This window comes from Parasteatoda tepidariorum, chromosome 10 (assembly GCF_982258835.1).
Source record: "Parasteatoda tepidariorum strain Cologne lab strain chromosome 10, Ptep-v5.0, whole genome shotgun sequence".
Lineage (NCBI taxonomy): Eukaryota > Metazoa > Arthropoda > Arachnida > Araneae > Theridiidae > Parasteatoda > Parasteatoda tepidariorum.
In genome coordinates, this window is record NC_141764.1 from 85,978,634 (window position 1) to 86,001,535 (window position 22,902).

The 22,902-nt window shown below is 28.9% G+C and overlaps 2 protein-coding genes across 4 annotated transcripts in view; one reads left to right on the forward strand and one right to left on the reverse strand.

Annotated features, from left to right (window-relative positions):
- On the forward strand, nt 1-13,131 carry LOC107448624 (uncharacterized). The gene is made up of 5 exons (XM_016063894.3): nt 1-175; nt 3,821-3,924; nt 6,671-6,730; nt 9,932-9,988; nt 12,583-13,131. The coding sequence occupies exons 1-5, from the start codon at nt 171-173 to the stop codon at nt 12,660-12,662; spliced, it is 306 nt and encodes a 101-aa protein (XP_015919380.1). The 5' UTR covers nt 1-170; the 3' UTR covers nt 12,663-13,131.
- A 1,660-nt stretch (nt 13,132-14,791) lies between these two features.
- Nucleotides 14,792-22,902, reverse strand: part of LOC107448621 (uncharacterized) — a 32,471-nt gene continuing 24,360 nt past the window's right edge. For all 3 annotated transcript variants that reach the window (XM_043045495.3, XM_043045496.3, XM_087153268.1), the window contains 3 exons: nt 20,646-20,837; nt 17,720-17,882; nt 14,792-15,066 (listed from right to left, as the gene is read on the reverse strand). In XM_043045495.3, the coding sequence (XP_042901429.2) occupies nt 14,986-15,066; nt 17,720-17,882; nt 20,646-20,837 (436 nt within the window). In that variant the 3' untranslated portion in view covers nt 14,792-14,985. The remainder of the gene's footprint in view (nt 15,067-17,719; nt 17,883-20,645; nt 20,838-22,902) is intronic.

Below are 22,902 nucleotides of genomic sequence, written 5' to 3' on the forward strand. Positions count from 1 at the left end.
GTAACTGTAACAAAACTAAAAATATTTTGTTTGTTTGTTTGAATCGTCTGTCATTTTATATTTGGTCCATGAAAATTTTATGAATTAGCCTAGAATAAATCAAGAAGAAAATAATTTACATACGAATATTTTTTTAAACATTGAAATACAAATCTTATTCAATCGGAAAAATGAGGTATTTGGAATAATTATTAAACTATATTTTGAATATTCAGAAGAAAAAAAAATTCTCATTTGTTTTGGTTAAATCATATTTGTTTATTATTTCTCTGTTTTGATGTAATAATGTGTGCATCAATTATTATATGCAATTATTGGTAGCATTTACTTTTTCATTTGTAAAATTAATGTTATTTATGATAAAGTTTTAATTAATTAGCAATTTTTTTGATAATTAGAGCAGTATACACAGTTGAATTAGAAGCGTAACAGAGGGGAAATCGCACAAGTATTTTATTCTATTAAATATGTTAAATATTTTTGCAAACAAAAATTCTACTAAACTATGCTACTTTAGGGTGCAGTGTTTAATTAATTGGCGTAAAATTATAAAAGAGCCTCATAATTAAATTACAACTTATTTAAAAGTACTTGTAACAGAGGGGACAAATAAAATCCCACATTTTTGACATGCACTGTTATTTTGCTAAATTCTGTGATTTAGACCATCCTAAACATTATCCGCAATTTTTTTTTAAATTATCACATTTCAAGGTAAAATAAGTTATTTGAAAACTTTTAAAATTGCAAACACATTTTTTTAATGTCCAAATAATGCATCATAACAGAGAGAACATGGAATGTAACAGAGGGGACATCTTACAAAATTGACAAAAAGTTAAAGGGAAATATCACTGTTAAAAGTGACACTTCGGTTGTTTAGAGTTGGAGTTGGCAGCACTGCTATATTTGAAACCCATGCTACTTCTTTGTAGTTTTGAAAGTTTGAAAGTTTTTATTTTACCAGACTGTGTTAAAAAAAAAAACGCTATTGCATTGTTTGTTTCGTTCTCAATTTCAGTTATTTGGGCAACAAAATTAACTATCCTCCTTTTTCCTTGAACTTTTAACACTTAAAAAACTATCTATTGCACGTTAAATATAACTGTTTATTTAACCAGTAAAAATATTTTAACCATATTATATATTTATTAAAATAATTTTTTCCGGAAGATTTTTAATTGGTACCTGCACCAAAATTATCAGCAAATTTTGGTAACTTCTAGGTCCATGAGAAACGAAGGGGAAAAAAAATCATAAAAGAGGTCCAACTAAGAGGGTAACTCATTGCTATACCCTGGCAAACCTCTACATATTTTTCTTTGATAATTTTTTATAAGCTTAAAATTTCTTTGGCACCCTAGTGATTGAAGTTGGTAAGAACAGATGAACAGATATTGATATTAAAAGGGCTTGATAAAGGTGTATTTGCATAGAACTTTTAGCTTATGCACCATGGGATGTGCTTCCCTGTGTTAGGGAATTAATTGCATCTAAAACATGCATAATTAAATTTCCTGCATCTAGTTTTCTCTAATAAATTTAAGTTATGTAGGTATATTCACATTTAGTGCAATTTTTATTTATTTATTTATTATTTTTTTTATCATTTATATTATAGTATATAAAGATACAGGTGGTTATCAAAGTAATGGAAACACATCTGTGACAAATGGCTTGGGAATTGCTGTTCTGCCATAAATGTTCTCTTTATGAAGGTTTCTCCTAACTTTAATTGTTGACACTAGAGAATTCAGTTGCAGATTGAGCTCTGCGGTCACTTTGGCTGCAGTTGTTTTCTTTTTAGACATTACAATCCGCTTCATTACCCGTCGGTCTCTTTCACTCAACTTCTCCTTCTGTCCACTATTTTGCTTTGCTGAGCTTGTCTTTCTGTGCTGTGTGTATGCTGTCATGTCTTTAGACATCGTACCTCTAGAAACGCCTAAAAGCTGGGATGTTTCGGTCACTGTTGCTCCAACTAGTCGGGCTCCTACAATTTGGCCGCTCTGAAAATCTGTGAGGTCTGACGTTTTATGCTTCTGACAAAAAATCAAAACGTAGACAACTCTGCTAAAGCTCTCTCTTACCACCTAATATATTTACTTTTTATATAAAAAAAAAAACTGGTAGCTAAGATTATATTTTAATGCTTATGAAGCGAATTCTAAAATGTCCCTTTTATTCACAAGTGTTTCCATTATTTTGATAACTTGCTACTGTACTTTAATGTATGCCTTTCAATTTTTTTTATCACTCTCTTGTTTACATTATAAAAGTTCTTATCTTCTACCACAGTGTTTCCCAAACTTATGACTTTTGCGTACCCTTTCTAAATTTTTCGTAACTCAGTGTACCACTAATAAAAAAATTAATGTATTCTTTTAAAGACATTTTTCGTTTTTGGTTCAAAGGTTTTTTAGATACTAACCAGCCATCCATATTCTATGTTAGGGATAAATATTATATTTTATAAAAATAATCAAAATAAGTAGAATTTATTACAAATCTTTACTATGAAGAAATTGCACAAAAATAAAAATCACAACTATCTGTCGACATCACCCACTAATTATTAGCCGTTAACTCTGCAAAAAATAGCCAATAGAAAAATACGCATTCGAAAATTTTCATGGCTAGCTTTGTTTTCAAATAAATTTTTTTGAAATTTTCGTTTGTTGCAAGATATTTCGCTTAAGAACGCGTACCCCCGCTAAACAGTTCCCGTACCCCGGGGGGTACGCGTACCACACTTTGGGAAACACTGTTATACCATTTCAAATCTTCTACCATTTTTATCTAGCATAAAATGTTGCATGTTACCTCACCAAAATATTAATTGTATTCAAACTTAGTTTTTTTAGTAAAAGAGGGTATATTTTTGTAGCAGTATTTGTTTGAAACAACTAAATGTATCAAGAGCCACTGAGCAGCTCTTGTATAAACTTGCAGTTAAAATTTTTTAGTGGTTTGCTTGAGAGAGGCTGAGACTTTTGCCCTATGCTGTGATTTCTGTAATTTTTTCTGTTGCTACTACCCTGTTGTTGCCAAAGCTATGTTACTATTTTGCACAGGTACCAACACATAAATCTTCTTCTAAAAGAACTTGTTTATTCAATTAAAGGTAATTAAACACATTTGATCAATAAATATAATTGGACTAAAATAACCCTGTTGTTGCCAAGTTATGTAGAAAATTTATTGTAGATAGCAAAAACTGACTATCTACAGTATGAGAATTATCTATTTGAAAATAGGTTATTTCTATGAGAATAACCTAATTTCAGACTCAATGATTTAATTTTAAGTCTTCAAACTTATGTTCTTTATTATCTATTTTTGAGGTGGTTGGTCTTAGACTTTGATCTTAGTATTGATTCTGAGTGACAATGGATTCATAAATGTACCACAGATTTCCCGTGTCTTATATACTAGTGAATTGGAATTGTATTTTTGTAGTGGTAGATACACTACAGTAGTAGCAATTATTTATAATAATGAGAAAAATAGAAGGTTAAAATTTCTACTAAGTAGTATTTGACAAATAAGTAACTACCATAAGGCCTTCGTCCTTTTGAATAAAATTGTTAAAGTTACTATTGGTGGTAGAAAAATGTTCTATTTGTAACTCTTTTTATGTTAGTTATTAGAAAAGAAGTAACATGTTTAAAAAATGTAAAATACATGAACTAACTGTTACTTTTTTGTTGCTTGCTGTCTCTCTCTTAGAGCATTGAATGTTTAAGAGGATTTTAAATCATGTTTAAATTTATAAAACTTTATTACTTTCAATGTATTACATAATTTCTAATTTTTTAAGTTCTAGACCTTCTTTCCACCAAGTAAATGGAAGAAGACAATATGTGCAAAGACCCTCGCCTCCTGAATCTTCTCAAGCTGAAATAATTAAATATGTTCAAGAAAGTAAGTTTATATTTTTTCTATGTTGTCACCTAAAAAATAATATTAAAATTTTTTGTTTTTGTTTGATAATACTAAAGAACCTTTTACAAAGTGAGAAGTAAAAATATATTTAGATTTTCCATCATTGGTTGGAATCTTTCATTACAATGAAAAATTTCAATTAGAGTAATCTTTTGGACAGTTATATGTATTTGTAAGTATGTTATTATTTGAGTCTTGTGGGTTTAATTTTATGACCAAATTTTAAAAGAAATACACTAAAATTGTATTTAAGAAGTATTTTTTTAAATAAATTATTTTCCCATTTCATTGAATGGTGATTTAGTATATATCTCAGGGCTCGAAAAACCGCCCGTCCTCGGCGGCCAAAAATTCCTGCGGACAACGAATTTCTCGAATCCGACGTCCGCGCGGATGGCCATTTTCCCGTTAATGTTCGTGATACATTTTCAATTTTTATTATCTTACAAGCGTCTAGCGCCTCACTTCTAAAATGACACTCTAATCTATAAATACAGCAGCATACTGCGCATGGTGGAATTGATGTTTTCTCTGTCTGGGAGTACTGCAGCGGTTGAAAGGGGCTTTTCATCAATGAACTTAAAAATTAAAAAAACACATTACGTACTGGGTGGCGATTAACACACAAGGCAGGGCTCGAAAAACCGCCCATCTTCGGCAGTCAACGAATTTCTCGAATCAGACATCCGAGCGGAAGGCTATTCGCCATAAATTGTCATGATACATTTTCAATTTTTGTTATCTTACAAGAGTCTAGCGCCTCACTTCTAAAATGACCATCTAATCGGAGAAAGAAATTTTTTCTCAGTAATGGGTGTCATTAAAATTTAAGATACATAACATTGTTAAACACAGAAAACATCAGCCCTCTGAGCCCAAGCTATTTATAAAGATCTAATGCAGAAAAATGACCCATAATACAGCAACATACAGCACATGGTGAAATTGATGTTTTCTGTGTCTGGGAGTACTGCAGCGGTCGAAAGGAGGCTTTTCAGCAATGAATTTACAAAAAAACACATTACGTACTGGTCTTAATCAAGAAACGTTAAATGCAATTATGAACATCTACCTAAATGGAAAACCCCTTTCAGATTTATGTGTCAAAACCTCTGTAAATCATAGGCTTCATTGTGGAACTGGAAAACGTCGTATTTGATTCATTTAAAAAACGCATTACCCTCATTAAATTGACACATTAAATTGACCTTTGTCATTTAAATTATTTCATAAAAGAAATACTAGGTTACTGTTAGTAACCTAGTATTTCTTTTATTACTGTATATTGCAATTCTAGTATTTCTAATCCTAGTTACTACTAATTTATTGCGCAATTTATATAAATGTTTGTAATAAATAAGAGAAAATTATATTATTATTTATTTAGAAGCTACGGGGGTTAGTTTCAAAGGAGGACGGGTTCATTGTTGGACAAGCCGTCCTCTGGGACGGGTAAAATTTCTGAGTTTTTTCGAGCCCTGTTGTATCTTGTTGTAACAGTAATTTCAATTGTATTGTGAATAAGAATCTCAAATTTTTGTGAGAATATCTTATTTAATTATTTCCAATTTTTAATAATACATGTTTTCAAAAAAATTAATTAAAAATTTTAAAGCACGGAATAATGAAGTAATGGAAATATAAATACTTTTTGTATGTAGTTTCTATTTTATTTTTAACTTAATAACTTATTATTAATTAGTTATTGTTATCTAAATATCTAGAACTAATTTGTTAATAATAAAATGCAATTATTAAAAAATCCATTTGGGTTTTTTCAGGTTGGGTAAAATCATAACAACCCTGATTGTAATGTAATTTTCTATTACAAATAAGTAAAATAAAAATTTTAAGTTCTACATGCGGGATTTATAAACAATAAAATTATTACAGCATGCTTAATTAACAAACCATGAAGTTTAGTACAACAATTGCGATTTATAAACCATAAAGATTATTGTCCTTAAAAGGTCAATTTTTTAAATTCTACTTCATTTTCAGTAAACCTTAAGTTTGATCATAATCAAATTTAACTTCAGTTTAAGAATAAGTCTATAATTAAAGATGACGAGTCAGTTATGAAAATTATATTTGCTTTCATAGTCTCTTTCTAATACAGCATTTCTTTGCCTGATTTAAGATTAGCATTATTTAGCATTGTTCTTTGACATTGTGTTATACTTTATTCTCAAAAGCATAGATTTTTAAAGTGAAAAAATTAGTTTATTATGTGAAGAATCTTGCAATTTAACTTTATTTACTATAGTATTTATTTTAACATTATGGAATGCTATTTTTTAAAAAAAAAAAAAAGATTTAATTCATTAATTAGAAATATATAAGAATAGGATGTGAATTATTAAAATTTATCATCAACTGTATAAAACCTATTTGGCTAAATCTGTTAAATATTCTTAGAGATAATCAAGCAAGCAATTTCTACATAACTCTTCACTGCTGTAAAAAATGAAGTTTGATTGAGATGCTAAAAATTTTAACAAAAATTTCGGCTTGCATTATAAAAATAACAGTAATTAAATTTTCAGTTATTGCAGTACCACATAATCAATACTTAGTATCCAAAAAAATTTATTTACAAAGTAATTTTTATGAAAAATAATTTCTTATAAAGGTTTTGTATATACTGAATTAGTGCAATTAAATGTAATAATCATTCTGTGTTGTTTGCTATACAACATTAATCTATGCACAATTTAAATTTTAGGCTGGAAAAATATTCTAAGAGAAATAGAGTATAGCCGTTCTCAGGTTGCTGAAGGCAAAGGTATGCTTGTTTTTTGTTTTAATTTATTATTTATATTGTTATTAGTTCAAATTTTATACTTTTAGATGACTGCAAATTTAAAAATATGCTTGCTGCAAATGCTTTAAGGGAAAAATTTTAGAATTTTTGTGATTCTATAATTCTGTAACCTTAGTAACAAAAGCTTATCTTATAACAAAAGCAATCCTTAGCTATCTAATAACAAAAGCATTTAAATTTGTTTTTAACAGAATAGAAATTAAATATTTTACAATTTTGTACAAAATATTAATTATATTAAAATTTTTATATGTTGCTTACTTAAAATATAATTGCTGCATATGTTGTTCTTTAAAATAAAGTTGTTTCAGTATTATTACTATTGGAACTATTGCTACAGAATTATTACTATTTTGTTTTAGATATTTTTATTTATGTATCTTTTCTTTATTTCTATTAATTAATACAATTTCATTTTCTTTTAATAAGAAATTTTACTTTTTGGTAAATAGCATGTGGGAAAGTTAGCATAAATATTCGTCAAAATATTAATTAACTTGACTAAAGCTGGTGTTACTACCTTTTTTGAATGTAAAACTGTAAGAAAAATTTTCTACTTTTTTTAAAAAACGCATTTTGCATTCTTAGATTACCGCAATTATAACTACTCATTTTGAAATAAACTCCATGGCATTGCAATATATTTTCCCCCAAAATCTAAGTATATATATTTTTTTTTGAAAAAACCGATTAATATTTTTAGTTTTTATTCAGTTAGTACAGAGAAAAAACTAATACTTCCTAAATTAGATTTATTTTATTGTTTTTCATTCTAATTTTATTGTTATTCATAGCATTACTAAGTGTATTGAATGTATAATTAGTTTTTTTTAAAATTTAAACAAGTCCTCAGTTTTGAATAACGGCGAAGATTTTTATTTCAGAAATCTTAGGCACAATGATGCAACAGTGTGGCACAGTGACAGTAAAATTTAATCAACTCTACTAAAACTAGTATATCTTAATTTCTTCTCACAATTCTAAATTTTTTATTGGAAAATAACAGTAATTTAAACTATTAAATGAAAGGATAATTTGCAATTAAAATTTGAATTTATCCTTAATGTCATGAAGAAATAAAATCAATTTTATGCCTAAATCATAGAAGTTAATTGCCTGTGAGAATTAACAGCCTTGAAATGTTTTTCCCCCGCACTTGCTATTTGTAGCTAAAAATCCGAGTGAAAATCACTCTCTACCAAGTCTAGACTGTATGGTTAATTTGTTTCCGTCCAAGAGATCTGATCAGATATTAGTTGTAAATCATAAAAATAAGTCTGACATTGTCATGTAAAGGCAAAACTTCATAAGTCAGATGGTCATTTCTCTTACCTATTGGTAAATTCACACTGAGAAAATGTTCCTTGCTGTCAGAATGAAATCACTGACCTTTTGCACAGTCGGTAAGTTAATCAATTGCTTTGTACTGACATTGTACACTGCAATAATAACGCTGTGAATGACGTGGTTTGATGAGCACTGTAAAGGGCCATTCTAAGAGCATGCAAAGACAATTTTGATGATGAGTTTGTGAACCTGATTAAAGAAATACTTTTAACAGCAAAAAACTAGCCAACCAGGTTTGCATCTCCGAATTTGTATCTGCGACCTGTTTTGCATGCTGCGAGTAGTACGGGGCAATGCATCGATGCATCAGAAAATGTCTATGTTACGCTATCAACGCCAATCCTGTGTTTGAATTACCTTTCTTTTTCAAAGCATCAGAAATTAAGATTCACCCATGAATCATCAAGCAGAGATATATGTTTTGCTGGCAGATGAATTTTGATTAGACTACAATTAATTGAGAATTGAAGTGTTGTTGAATCTCTGTTATTGAAACTGTGCAAATCCTCTGATGTTGATTTTAATACAGTCTTTTATCTTTGTTTTTTATCATCATCCATGTCTTTAATTTGTTTAAAAATATAAAAACAAAACAGTGTTTAACCCCATAGCGATCGGTTAATTTTCAAGAAAATGGTTATGAAAGTGCCTATTTTTTTGGCTTTTATATTCGTATTACGTATTTGATTAGTGCTGCAACTAGTTTAAAATAATCTAACTATCTACAATTACCTTAAAAATATCCTGGTACTGCCATCTGGTGTGTTAAATTAGAAATAAAATGTTTCCTGGGCAAAAGAAATGAATTAGTTTTATTCTTATTGGCACGTTACTACTGAACACTCCAGCCCGTCAATATCACGGGAGCGAGAAGGAGAGGGTGAAACCTCACCCCGTCATTTTTACGGGAGCGAGAAGGAAGGGGTTAGTAAAAAAAATTTCAACTTTTATAATGCAAATATTTCATATTTTCTTTTTATTCAGTGATTTGTTTTACTTTTTAAGGCATTCCTATTTTTGTTTAATGTCGATATGCTAAATTTACGAGAGGGGGGGGGAAGGTTAGTCTGAAGTTATAGGTGCCTCTTGGTGCCAGCTGTTCTTAAGTTTTTAATCTTTTTCAATACATCATCAAAGTTTTTTTCTTTTTATAACGACTTTCATTAAAGATTATACTAATTGCTGGCTCAATATGTGTGTTCATTTTTGATTTTATATTTATGTTTACTAAATTAACGACATAGTCCGCAGCAGGCTATGTTCTCCCGCGTTCTCGCAATCTTATCATTTTCACTTTTTATTATCTTGTTTTCCTCATTGATGTGATTTATTGATTTTTTTTAAATACTATTGATTATTAATAACTAGACAAATTCATAAAATTTTTTTTTTTGTAGGATGACTGAGAAATTAGTTTTTTTACAAGTTTATAATTGCCTTAATCAACCAATCGAAAAGTGGAAGAATTTAAAATCAAGAAATATGCACTAAATGTAAAACATTAACGTAAAGAAATATCGTAATGTTATTGTGATGATGATAAAATCTTAACAATTCCCTGTCCTAGCTGTGAGAATAGCTCTTAATGTTTATGTGACATTCCATTATGTTGGTCAATGCAGATTCTAGTTTCTGAATAATTTAAGTAAATATTTCAAGTAAAGAAAAATTAACACCCACGCTCAAATTTATTGTGAATTTATATAGTGTGATGAGTGATTTATGTATAGTTTTTTCATATAACCTCTGTGTAAAATGAAAATATGCTTTTCTAGTTTTTTTTTTTAACTTAGAATTTTTTCTTCTTTTAATTAGCCCCAAGCATTTCATATTATTGTAGCAACATGCCTGAAGAACAAAGCCCTCACCCAGGTAAATTTGTTTGTTTACATTTTTATAAATTTATAAAATGTTATAGATTTAGGTGTCAAATATGCTTCAAAAATCCTAAACTGGTTTTGATGAAAGAGCAAATATTATTCTTTATTATAATAAAAGTGGCTTCAGATGATGGAAACAAGAAAAGTGCAAAATTACTTCCTTTTAAATTTTTGAAATCTTTAGGAAATATGAAAAGTCAAGTAATATTTAACTTTTATTAATTGTATTTAATGTACGAGAGATTTATTTTTAACTAATAATTGGGTATTATTATTCTTAACTAATGTTTTGTTTGTACAAGAATATGTTTTTTACACTTTTTTTTTAAAAATTTAATAAAAAAAAAGAAAAATTCTGCTTTTTTTTTCTTTCAAATTCCCGAAAAAAGATAATTTTTTCCCTCCTATGTAAACATAATTTAAAATTGCATTTTCACTATTTAAAGTTACAGAACTTGATTCATAGCTATTCAATTTGAAAATACACTCATAATTCATATTCTTGGAATCAAAAGTTATTAAGCTTGATTCACATTCTAATGATTTAAAGATCTTAAAACGGGATTCATATTCGTTCAATTTTAAAATAACACATTGAGATCTGCATCAACACAATTTTATTAAAACTTAAGTAATATTATGATATATGTTTCCTACTTGCATTTTTTTTCTTGCTAGAATTTCAGGTATTTTTTCAAGTATTTAAAATGTGTTTTGCTCATAAAATTTTTGGACTTGTATTTTCAGCTTTTTACCTGACTTATCCTTTGCAATGTCAAACTGTAAACTTAACTGCAATTAACATTGTGTTGGCATTAATATGTCCTAATTCATACAAGCGACTTATACTTCAGAGGATTTATTTATTTTTAATATCTCGTCAAGGCTTAACAAATTTTTATTATATTTAAGGTATGTCTTCATTATATGTACCTTCTAGGCAAGGCCGTAGCCAGGATATTTTTTCGGGGGGGGGGGGATATGGTAAGAAGGGGAGGGATATGGTTCGGGGTGGGATATATAAGCAAGGACAGTTTCAGAGATGCAAAGTAGGGGAAAAACATTATAACAAATATTGTTTATTCTGTTGTTTGCAAAAGTTAAACTAGTAATTAAAAAATATTACATAATAATTGTTTTTTAATTAATTACATAATAACTATAATCAATTTGTAAACAAAGACCTGCGACGGGGATTTGAAGAAAAATTTTTAATTACTTTTTTAAGACAAACTGGAATATCCCAAAATATGCTTAATAAAGTTAGCCCTGTTAGCCTTTCTTCTTTAGTAGCATTTCTTGTTGCTGTTTTTACGTGTTTAAGAGTAGAAAAAGTTTTTCTGCAGTTGCTGTGGTGATTGGCAACGTAGCCAATATTGATAACAAGCAATAAATGTTTGGGAAAAAGATACTGTCACATTCTTCCATTGCTGAAAGTACTGTATCTGGTCTACTAAGGGGTTCACGCAGGTTCCACTTTGACACCCATACTTCCATTTCTCCCATGAGATTTTCGATGTCAATGAAATCTGCGTAGATTCGGAAATTGCATAAATTAATATGCTGAAAAACGATTGATTTCGGGGGAGGAGTTAACCGAAGGAAAGATGAGTCACAAGGTCAAGAGAAGATGATGCACTAGCGAAGGTGGCGTAATGGGAAAAGGTTTGATTTGACAGTTTTTGTTTTTCTTTTTCTTTTTACTGAGAGGCTCAAAGAAAGACTAAAAAGTTTGAATCCCAGAATTTCGGGAGGGGGGGATTTGTCCCGACGGTCCCCCCCTCCTGGCTACGGGCCTGCTTCTAGGAAAATATTCTCCTAGAAGAATAGAACCAAGAATTTTACATCTCAAGGTGTTAATTTATAAACCACCTCATTAATATTTGAAAATTGCAATAAAATCATTATTCAAATTTGTGTATCTGTGTTTCAGTTATTAAGGTATACACAGAAAGAGAGAGACCTTCATTTATGTATGTACAGTGTGCAAAATGGACCACCCTGAATAACTTTTGATCAAATGATCAGATTTTCGCATTCTGGAACTCAATCTTAAAGGTGAAAGGGTGACCTCAAACATGCTATTTAATTAGTGCAGACAACATTTTAAGTTAAAAAATCGGGCACAAACATGCACTTTCTTTTAATAAGCATACTTTTTTTTGATGGATGATTTTTAACCCTCAAAATATAGGGGATAGTGCAATCTGGAAAATATGTTATCCATAGTTTGGTCAGTAGAGCAGTCTAAAGTTTGGACCCCTTAATATTAATCTTATTTTTTTGTATATTTCACCACATTGCGAACTTTTTGAGCGAATTGAAATTTTTTTGCACACAATTATAAAATCTGTGTAGCCAAGGATAATTCCATGCAAAAAATAAAGTTTAGTAAATATATACTATTTTTTATTTAATAAGACTTGAAAAAGTTTTTTGCTCTGAACATAAATAAAAATTTTAATTAGTAGCATTTAAATTCAAAGGCGCCAAAAACTATAAATGGTTATCAATAAATTGTGATTTCTTTTGTACAATTCAGTTCATGGAAAATTCAGTGTGTTATAAAATTTTATTTTATTTTAGATTTTAAGCGATTTGACCTAGATGGCTTTTTGGAAAGAAGATCTTTACATATGCAAGCAAATAAGCAGTCATCTCAATAAATCATTAGTTGAAAGGGGTGGTGGAGAATTAGAGAAAAATCTTCATACAATAGGAACATATTTTGAAAAAACTTCACATCCATTTTAAGGACTGCATATTTTATTTTGAGACCAATAACACTTATGTTAGGTATATAAAATTGTTAATCGTCATTTAATTTTTTTAAAAAAAATATTTTGCTTGTACAAATGCATATTTTGTAAAGGCAAATCATTTGTAAAGTCAGAAAGATTTGCTAGTTATTTACAGATTACTTTTTATACTTTAATGAAGCATATGTGTAATCTATTATAAAAAATGAATTTATTTTGTCACCAAATCCCTATATATTCTAATACAAAAGCAATAATATTTATTCTGTGTTTTCCTTTTACTGTTGTGTTATGTAATGTCTCACGGTTTTTGTTACTGTCATTGTATTATAATTTAATTGTTAAGTATTAACTTATTAAAGTCTCTTTTCCATAATCTGTGTTCTTATTGTTCTCTTTTCTAACTGCTACTAATCCAGTTAACATACATAAGGGGTCTGTCCAGGGAAAATTTACTACTGTTTAGCAGTACCTTCATAAATTCTACTTAAGGAAAATTTTATGTAATGCCTTAAAATTTTATTTTTGTATCCCCGTAAAGAGAAGGTAGCACATGTTTCGTCAGATAGTGCTGTGTGGTAAGCCTAACCGGTAGCTTACGCCATATTATAGCAAGCTTTTTTTTTGCAGTTTTTTTTTTTTAAAGAAATTAAAAAATGTGGTACTTCCTCTGTAAACTTTACAAGAAGTTGAAATTCAGACATTCTTAACATTTGAACATTGTTCTAAATTTATTCTAACATACCTTTATTTTTTCTCTGAAATTTGTTTCTATATGACTCTACGGGGAAATGTTCTCATAATGAAAATAACTTTTAGTGCAAGTACTGCTAAATGCATGTTTTTTTTTTTTTTTAAAATTCAAGTTGAAATTTAACAATGATTTTTAAATTTGGATACAATTTAAGCCCAAAATTATTTTTGAATATACGTTGAAAAATATATAAAAATTTACCAATCAAACGATTTTTATTTATAGTGCAAAGTTTTGAAAATACCTTTTTACTTTACCATATTTTTGTGTTGATTTTTTAATTTTCACAAAATAGGTACCTCTTATAAAATGCTAGACCCCTGTACATTTAATTTTTAAGTTCTGAATAATAATAATTCTGAATTATTTAAGGGCTTGGAGCTATATTATAATAAACCACATTTTCAAATTGTTCAAGAAAGCATTTTTGGTAAAAAACAGAATTTTCCTGTAGACTATTAGCTGTTTCTGTACGAAGTGCTGTTATCTAGTGGAAATTCACAAAAACTAATTGGAAACAATAATATGAGACAGTGGAAAAATTACTTCATTGCTAAAAACCATGTTAGATGTATAAATATTTTATTTAATTTGTTGCACATATTTTTAATAATTCTGTAGGGAAAAAGTGTGCCGGGAAAATAAAATATGCACACTCCACATTTATTGAAGTACTTAAGGTTTTACGTAAAAAGGCATTGAATCAAATTAAAACACCTATTTACGAACAAACTGTGATCCAACCAAATATAAATTGAGAGAAACCACTTAACTAGCAAAAACAATATGTACATATTATAACTTAAGTTTTATGATATAAAAAATATAGCTATAGAAATATTAAGTTTATAAATTTTATAACTGTTTTCCTTAAAGTTATAAACCTGATGCCTATTTTGATTAAAAGTGAGTAAAACTTCAAACATTTTTAATTCTAAAATGTTATACATATAAATTTGTTTTAAAAAGTAACTGACAAAGAATATGCCCCTAGTAACAGAATTTACAGAGTAAATTTGCAACATTACCTTCACAAATTCTAATTCTAGACTACTACTGTAAAAATTCAGTCTAATCCAGCATAAGTGAAGCAACATTTCTATTATGACTGATGAAAATTATGAAAAGAAAAAAATTATATTGTAAAAACACAATTTTTTTACTTTCAATATTTTTAAATAAAATGGAATATTTTTTATATAGCCCTTGTAATAAATAATAGTGCTCCAGTATATAAAACAATAAATGCTTATATATAACTCAAAAATGAATAAAGATAATATAGAAATAAATTGTTTATTAAACATAATAAATACAAAATTTTTATAAGTTACATTATCAAGTGTACATTTTATTTTATATTTTTTTATTAGTATAAAAGTACAAAATGTAAATCGAAACTGAATTCCTGTTTAAATCCATAAAACAATGTACAAAATTCCATCTCACAATAATTCAACTTGCTGAAATATCGTTCTACATATCTTTAAATTTTTTCATTGCTACCTTTGAAATATCTTCACAATCATCTCTGAATTTTCTATTTATATCCAGCATCTGTAAAAGAAAATTAAAAAGTGCTTAAAGAAGTTTATTTATGTATTTGGATTTCTAAAAGGTGCTTTTTTTCATTGGATGATTGTAAAAAGTGATAAATTTACATGGTTGATGAATTGCCTGCGCTTCACTGAGCTGGATTCAGTTGGAAGAATTCCTGCACTCACACGCAACTCTGCTACATTTTGCGAGAGGTTCTTGATTTTAGACTTTACCTCGATCTCTCAAATTTTTGTTAACCCTGGAGACCAGCTAAACATCGTTAAATATTTCCTTCAATCGCAAATTTTTTAAAAATTTTATTTTAGGTCAGTAAGAGAATTTAAAGATCATACACTAATTAAGAATTTTCACATGAGTTTAAAGCAGTCAACTATCACAGAGCTTAGAAATTTTTGTATCCCTTTTATTGATTTTGATTTAATGAGATAATTAATTGAGATTGGTTAATCGTTGGATTTTGTGCCAGAGCGACAATTGTATAAAATACTTAAAGCTTATTATAGTCTTATTTTACTGGATTTGTTAAGAAAAATAAATTCAATAATTTTTAGTGGTAAGATTTTAAAAAGTATGAACTGGGGAGGGGAAAGACTTCACTCTTTTAACATCTAGCAAATGTAGCAAAAAATTCAATGCAATTCAAATGTCATTTTAAAATAATATGACCTCTTTATCATTTAAGTTAAAAATAATCTAAATGAAAATATCAATGGTTCTTATATTTTTTAAATATGATAAATATAGGGACCCTGTAATAATTTACTTCTGACAAAAAAGTTAAGCTTCAATAGTTATTGTATTTTCAATTCAAAATTATTGAAAATTTATTTGTTTCATTAAAGAAATACTGAACCAAAATAAATATTTGAATACATTTTTTTTGGGTCATTCTCTTATTTATGAATTTATTCGGTTTTCTTAGCTTGCTTATTTTTCTATAACTCTTTATCAATTAAGAGTGCTTTAGTTGAGTATGCATTTATAAGTATTTTTTACTCAAATCTATTAAAAATTAATCTTTAACAAATTGAAATTTATTTTCAATTTGACAAAATGGAATAAAATTAATTTAAAAAATCCAATGAGCAACTCTAAGCTGAATATATTTTTTAAAATTGAGCATAAAATGTTTTTATAATGGCTACGAAATTAAGAATAAAGTTCTTTGCTAGAAATAATTTATTTTATCATGATTATAAGGTCTTTGACAATATTTTTGCATTTTAATTACTTTACGCACACATATATGAAGAAGTTTCATTGATTCGAAGTGAAAGTTTTTATAAGAATGCATATCTGATTTTTTGCTGAAAAATCAGGCTAAGCACTTCAATAATACATAATGAATTGAATGAGACCTGAGGAGCAACCACAGAGGATTGTTAATGTAACGAGCAGAAAGCAAAGTCTCCTAAATTGTAAGTGCTTTTATGCTATAATTAAAACTTATACTTTCTTAAGAGTTGAAACACTTAAAAAATGAACTATTTTTTAAAAAAAATTTAAACTTTAAGATACGAATTGATTAATATCCCTAGACTTTTTTTTATAACCGTCGTAGGACAGCCAACCTTATTTCAGATTTACGATTGCTAATATTCAACTCTATAGTCTTGTAATTTTAAACCCAATTCGGAAGACAAGAGTAAATCCTGGACCAAGTATTGGTAGAAATTTGCTTTCGTGGAGGACTTTTTGTTGAAACTAACTAACATTTGCGTTACATGAAGAGTAAAACCACGAAAACCTCCCACAGGTAGCCTAACGGCAAGGGGATCCGTCCACCACCGAGGATATTTTACGCCAGCACTGTGGTCGGTGCAAAGCAGAGTGCGGAATTCCTATAGACCAGCAATCTCTGGGATTCGAACCAGATTCACTTAATTGGAAGGTGAAAGCTCTATCCCTGAGGTATTTGTGTTAAATTTTCCCGATTTTTCTGATTGATAAAATTCCCTGACTTTACCCTATTGCACAGTCAACCTGTATATAGCAAATTATATTTTGCTTTTGAAAAACTTATGCATTTATTTTTTAGTAACATGTCATAGAATTTTCAACACATGCTAACATACTTTTATCATTAAGTTTATGAATTAAATCTCACACAAATTTAAAAAATGAACATATTTATTTGGATTAATTTAAATAAATTTTGATTGATTAAGTAAAATTGTTCCTCTTTGAATTTTGGTCATTTTTAAATATAGGTTTCTTTTTATCCATGATGTATAAAACATAATTTTTTTAAATCTCATTATGATTAAATGTATCTTAGATTTAGGAAATAAATACATTTTAATTCATAAGAAGGGCGAGCTAACTACTACATGTAAGCGAAAAAATGGGTATTGTGCAGGCTCAATTTTTGAGGGGAGGGGGAACAAAATTAAATTACACAGTCACAAGATTTATAAATTTTACACACGAGAAAATTTTTTTTTTAATGTACTTAATACCTGCAAAAAGATGAATTACTTTTACATTTTTCTTGTTTTTTCTCCCTCTCCAACAACGCTCATGGGATAAAAAAATTTCAAATAATGTTAAGAGATTCATAACTTGATTTCAGAAGAAAAACATGATAAATTTTCCTAAATTTACTGGATTAGAAAAATTCCTTTTATGCTAAATTTCATGAAAGGATCACCTGTTGTTTGAATTGAGATATATATTCGTCAGTTTCTTTTTCTGCATTTTTACAGCGGTTGACAATAGAAAATATTGATTCAATCTCCTTGTCAATATTCTTTTGTAATTCATCTATAGATGTATCCAATTTATGATGACATTGCTTCTCTTCAGACAACTGCCTATAATTAATGAAAAAATAAAGTAAGAAATAATTTTAAAAAAAATACAGTTTGGATGTACCCCAAAATAACAAATAAAAGAAAAACAGCTACATAACCGAAAAATAACAGCTTAACTTAGTATAGCTCCACTTTTTCAATAACCTAAATTTTTGATCAATCTTGTGCCTATATCTATAATAAACTGAAGAATTTGTGTGTCCCTCTTATAACTCCAGAACTGTTAACGTTAGCCTTTTGAAATTTAGACAATGGGTGAAAGGGGTAATTTTAGACCCCCAATTTTAGAAATTATTCATAAATTTCAATTATATTGTTCAGGAGAAATATTTAAAAAATGAAACTTTCTCATTGGTTTAGAGCAGAGGTTCCCAAACTTTTTTTTCTCATGGACCACTTTCAAAGTTTTACTATTTTCGGTAGACCCCCTGCTGCTACATTTCTACTGTATTCCCAAAACTCCTAAAAAATATCACCCTAAATTGGGGGTGCTAAGAAAAAAAAGCAGCACATTTTCTTGTGTCCTATATATTAAAATAATACTTGTGGTTAGACAAAATTATAAACATTTATTATTACTATCAATCAACAATTGACAAAAAATCAATAATGAACTCTGAATTGTAAATTAACAATAAAAAATAGTCATACTTTCAATGAGACGGATGTACTTGATGAATTGACAGCAAATTATGAATATTTGGCTTCAGTTTTGTAAGAAGTAATCTCAAATCTCCCCGTTCTGTGATGTTCAATCTGCTCCTTTTTTTTGTTAACAGGTTGGTAACGGCACTAAAACTTCTTTCGACAAGATATGACGAGAGAAACGCTATCAAAAATTTTCTTGCATTTTCCCACAACCCAGGATATTTTTCGGGGATTTCTGCCTGCAGTCAAAATGTTTGATATTCTTTTTTTAATTTCACCTTCAGTTCCTCGTTGGTGCTGAGCTCAAGTAGCTCCTTTTGTAATACCACATTCGCCTCTTCCGTTTCATCAAATGGGGTTATGATCCATGGTGATATTTCCATCGTCAGAATATCTTCAAATCTATTTTTGAAGTCATCACGCTGGGTATTTAAATGCGAGCGGGCGCACGGGTGGCACTTTGCAAGTCTCGACATGTGGTGTACACTTGTACTATTATCTATTCAATTCTGTGTTTGAACTGAGTCTCGAATATTTTTGAATACCTACCTAGAGGGCCGGGATAGCCTGGTCGGTAGGGCACTGGGCCCAAGTCCAAGAGGTCGTGGGTTCGATCCTCGCCGGCCGAAGACTCCCCGTGTAGTAAATGGTGACTGATGCACGTTAAATCTGACGAGTCTCAAAGTCCTCCATGTTCCCATAACAAATCAATACCTCTGGGGGTACTGATCTAAGAGTTTCCTTGTCTTCTGGATTGGTTCAAAATTACAAGGCTACGGAGTTGAACATTAGTAGTTGTAAACCCATTAAATTGGGTCGGCTGTTTAACGACGGTTATAAAATAAAATAGAATACCTACCTAGAGAATGATGCTACCTGCCTACGTTGATAAGTAAATCCAAGCCAAAATTTTTGTTCTTTACTATGAAAACCAGAAAATGTTTCGTGGACCCCCACTTGCAACTTGTGAACCCCTGTTTTCGTTTCACGTCTACGTGGACCCCTGTGTGGTCTCCTATGGACCCCTGGGGGTCCACCTGGACCACTTCGGGAACCTATGGTTTAGAGCTAGCAAGATTAATACAAAAGAAAGTGCTGACAATTTCAAAGATAGTGTCAGTGATGTTAGCTTATAGCTCCCATTACTAAAAAAATTGTTGCACATTGCTTATTGCACGTTCTTAGACATTTATTTTTTTATTGAATAAATCAGATAAACTAAATGATCAATGTGAGCTTAGTAGTAGTATAGGTGGACTTTGTCACCAAACTAGTATTCCTAAAGTAATCTGAAATTATGATTATTTTTTTATAATTATGCTTTTTAACCGTACTTCTATAAAATTTATAATTTAAAATCAACGATACTATGTACTGAATAAATTATGTACTGAAAAGCACAATTAAATGATACCAATTCAATTAGGAGAAGCCTAGTAAATCATCATACTATTATTGACGCCTATGATGTTATATAAATTTTGGTAAAAGGTATTAATTGTAATAAAAACTATGTACTAAAAAGCAAAATTATTAGAGATATGGTACTAATTCGTTCAAGAGAAAAGTAAAAAATTGCCATACTATTATTTAAGCGAATGATGCTTAATTAATTTTAGTAATCAGTACTATTTAAAATAAATTGATAGTATTAGCAAACGTGTTCTCAATTTATTCCCAGTTTTCACTTAGATATGGATTAAAGTCAACTATAATAAAAAATTTTATTTGCACAGTAATATTTTTTGCTTTTTGAAGAATACATGCATATTTTTCAAGTTACAACATGATTATTTAAATAAAAGTTGAGAGAACAAATTTTATTCTTTTGAAATTTACGGCAATTAACTACAGTTCTTTTAATTATAGTGTATAAAATATAAAAATGTTAAAAAATTTTTTAGTATTGTTATCTTTATGAGATAAATTGATCTGTATAAGATTTAGTTTTTATTTTAAAAACTGAAAAGCACTGAATTTATTATTTGGCTATCTCCAGGATTCATACTTATCATTATTTTTTTAAAATAAAAACAACCTATCTTTCTTACATAACACTGGTAAAGATGAACTCAATTGGAAGTTAAACAATATTTTAACAGAATAAATAAATACCTTTGCAGCATGTCATAAGTTCCATTAATTTCTTCAATCTGCTTCTTTTTAAGGTTAAGAATCTTAGCACCCTTCTCATCATAAAAATTAGCCATATCTTCTTTTGTTTCCAGAGCTGATTGCAATTCTTGAAGTTCTTTATTCTCTTCTACGCACTTATCATTCACTGAGGATAGAGTTTGAATAAATTCCCTGAAAAAAATTAGGAAATAAAATAAAAAACATTCATACATTTATCTAAAATTCAATATGCATAACTATTTTACTTTATAAATATTTATTTTACCAAAAAAAAAAAAAAAAACTTAAAACGTTAGACACTTAAAAAATGATTGACAAAATGCTTTCATCATCCCATCATTTCTAGTGTAGAAAAACCAGTTTTTCTGTTTTAATTAAAATTGCATTTATGTGAAATATCACTTATAGTGGGAAAAATAACTAGTATATCTTGAATGGCTGTTTTTTCCCTTCTCTATAATTAAGTCAATAACAATACACACTAATTTTAAAAATTGAAGCAGTACATAGATGCCAATTCATTAAGAAAATTACATTGATGTCGGTGGTCTTTGAATAGTGTTCCGCGAAACCATAGGGTACTGTGGAAAAGCCACAGGAGTTCTGTGAGTTAGGACATTTTCTTTTAGCCAGAAATGATTTTTTGAAACCTGTCACAGGTTTGTATCCAACCAATAACCTATCATTTGTTTCACAGCAAGGTTATTTTTATCAAATTATATAAGTAAAATTGCAATAAATTTTTAACAATACATATTCTGAATAACAATACATACATATTCTGAATAAATTGCTAAGGGATATGCTTTTACAAAATATTGCACCAGTATCTCACATTGAATTTTGAAATTTAAAATAAAATAACCAAATTCTAAAATAAATAAGTTTTCTCTCACAACCTTTCTCATAATTTATAACAATTCTTAATCAAAATTATAATTTAGCTTTATTTTATTCAATTTTCACTTGAAGGGCAAAAACTACTAGATTTAACTTACACAGGAAAAAATGTAGCCTCTACAGACTTAGGATTTTAACTTCTTAACATAAAATAAAATTTTAAGACTTATTGATGAAACTGAGAAAAAACTTCATTCACAAATTATGTTACTGAATTACTTTTATTTAGTCCACCAAAAGATTATTTGACTGTTTAGGGTTCTGTGGCTGAAAAAAATTGGGAACCGCTGATATAAGCAACAAAGCATAGAAAAAGTCAAATAAAGTATTGTGGTCACTTGTTTTTAATGGAAGATTACAACCCCACAGAGCTTTTAACATTCAACAATCTAGGTGTAATTAGAAAACAGGGAAGATCTCCATTGGAATCGTTTGATGACATCTAAAAATTAAAAGTAACTAATCGAGAAAAAAAAAAAAAAAAAAGCACATGACTACCGTTGTTGGAAGAAATTCATTGTATCGGCCCAGGCCAACTCTGGGTAATAATGCAAAGCACATAAAATTTCTATTTAGCTTTCAGAATTTATAACAGTGAATACAGTAAAGTAATTTTTTCTTCTTTTTTATAACAACATTACGGTCATAAAAGAATGTCTGAGTCCAGTTACGAGCTGTCCACTTTGCAGAGAGAGCACACAATGGTTTATTCATAAAGGATATACGCGAAATGTGACCATAATGAGAGGCATTCGTTTTGTAAGAGTGTTGTAACATGAGGTTTCCCTATATATAAAGTTTTTGAGGAAGGGAAGGATAAAAAGTCTGAAAGAGAGAAAAAAAAGGCCATTAATGTTTATTTAACCTCTTGAATAAAAATGAGAGAAAATTATGCAAAATAGTCTTGTAATATAGTACTTCTTAGGGAAAGAGGGGAAACCTGAGTATGTTGGTCCATTAAACAGGTCAAGGGTAAAGTATGTTTCTCAAACTTAGTAAATGTTTATTCATACATACTTGAGATCTAAATCAGGGTTGGGTTTTTGACGTCAAAAAGTGGTTTTTGACATGACAAGGGTATAATACTGGTTTAAACCGTCAAAAATGTCAAAAACTGAAGTTTGCCAAGAAAATATATAAACTTCAAAACTACCAACAGTTGCCATGCATTATATTGAAATTTAATTATACTATAGGTAATCAGCAGGTTTTAAAATATTTTTTAATTAAAATTAAGGTAAAATAACAGATTTAAAATCTCAGAAATTTATATTCAAATGCATGTGCAGAAAAATTTTGCACAAAAATTGGTTAAATATTTATATTTAAAAAAATT

What these genes read in the sequence shown, in the direction of transcription:
- LOC107448624 (XM_016063894.3), top strand. An exon ending in AATTAAATATGTTCAAGAAA is followed by an intron (nt 3,925 to 6,670) that starts GTAAGTTTATAT and finishes TTTAAATTTTAG; the next exon opens with GCTGGAAAAATATTCTAAGA. An exon ending in AGAACAAAGCCCTCACCCAG is followed by an intron (nt 9,989 to 12,582) that starts GTAAATTTGTTT and finishes ATTTTATTTTAG; the next exon opens with ATTTTAAGCGATTTGACCTA.